This window comes from Seriola lalandi, unplaced genomic scaffold, assembly GCF_002814215.2.
Source record: "Seriola lalandi dorsalis isolate HSWRI2012SDOR001 ecotype SW California unplaced genomic scaffold, Sedor1 jcf7180001964393, whole genome shotgun sequence".
In the NCBI taxonomy this organism is placed as follows: Eukaryota; Metazoa; Chordata; class Actinopteri; order Carangiformes; family Carangidae; genus Seriola; species Seriola lalandi.
Window position 1 is genome coordinate 1 of NW_019435061.1, and position 925 is coordinate 925.

General features: G+C 50.6%; 1 protein-coding gene across 1 annotated transcript; it reads left to right on the plus strand.

Annotated features, from left to right (window-relative positions):
* The first annotated feature begins 119 nt into the window (after positions 1-119).
* Positions 120-915, plus strand: LOC111649281 (semaphorin-4B-like). Its single transcript, XM_023399060.2, has 2 exons — positions 120-207; positions 673-915. Exons 1-2 carry the CDS (start codon positions 132-134, stop codon positions 903-905), a joined length of 309 nt encoding a protein of 102 aa, XP_023254828.2. The 5' UTR covers positions 120-131; the 3' UTR covers positions 906-915.
* Positions 916-925: the final 10 nt, after the last annotated feature.

The window sequence follows — 925 nt, forward strand, 5'->3', positions numbered from 1 at the left end:
GAGTCTGTCGCACAAACATCTGAACCGGCTGGTTTGTTTTACGGTGATGCTCACGGTTAGATTTGATTTTCCCTGTTCATCTTTATTCAGACCTCTTCTTGTTTTCCGTCCAGAACTCGGAGACATTAACGATGAGCATGAAGCCTGATGAGGGCAGAGGTCGCTGCCCCTACGACCCCTACCAGCGCAACACTGCCATCATCGTGGGTAAGCCAATCACACTGCAGCCGCTGGAGTAGATGATCATTATTGCTGTGAAGTCTTGAGTAATGGCAAAAAAGTGTTTTGAGGTCACAATGACCTTTGACCTTTAACCACCAAAATCTAATCAGTTCATCCTTGAGTCTAGATGAACGTTTGTGCCAAATTTCCTGAGATATCGTGTTTATGAGAATGTGAACCAGTGGTCGCCATGGTCAGTCCACCGGGTCAGAACATAATCAAAGCCTAATTTAAGATATTGATAAAACAGCAGATACGCTGTCACCCCGTCCTCTGTTGGACACTCCCTCAACCTTTCCACCAGCCTGAGACAACGATTGGCCTGAAGTCACATGACCATAGGCCCCGCCCCTCTCTGTAGAGCCCCGCTCCTGTAACCTTGTTGTTTTCATGTAAGACCCCAGTGATTGCTCATGTAGGAGGGATCCGGTCTGTTCCTGTGTTCCTCAGACGGAGAGCTTTACACCGGGACGGTGGCGGACTACAGGGGGAACCGGCCCGTCATCTCCCGCCACCTCAGTGAGGGACGGCGTGTGGACCTGAAGCTGGATGACACGCTGGGATGGCTGGAGGGTGAGTGCGACATGGACGTCACGGAAAACAATAACAAAAGACGCCGTTGGGTGACGTCGTGCAATAGCGTGGGATCATGGGAGTTGTTGTGTTCAGCACTGTTACTGTAAGCTCCTCCCGGTTTGGATTC

Coding starts and splice junctions, on each gene's coding strand:
- LOC111649281 (XM_023399060.2), top strand. CDS start 132: ATGAGCATGAAGCCTGATGAGGGCAGAGGTCGCTGCCCCTACGACCCC. Junction 208..672: donor CAACACTGCCATCATCGTGG/GTAAGCCAATCA, acceptor TGTGTTCCTCAG/ACGGAGAGCTTTACACCGGG.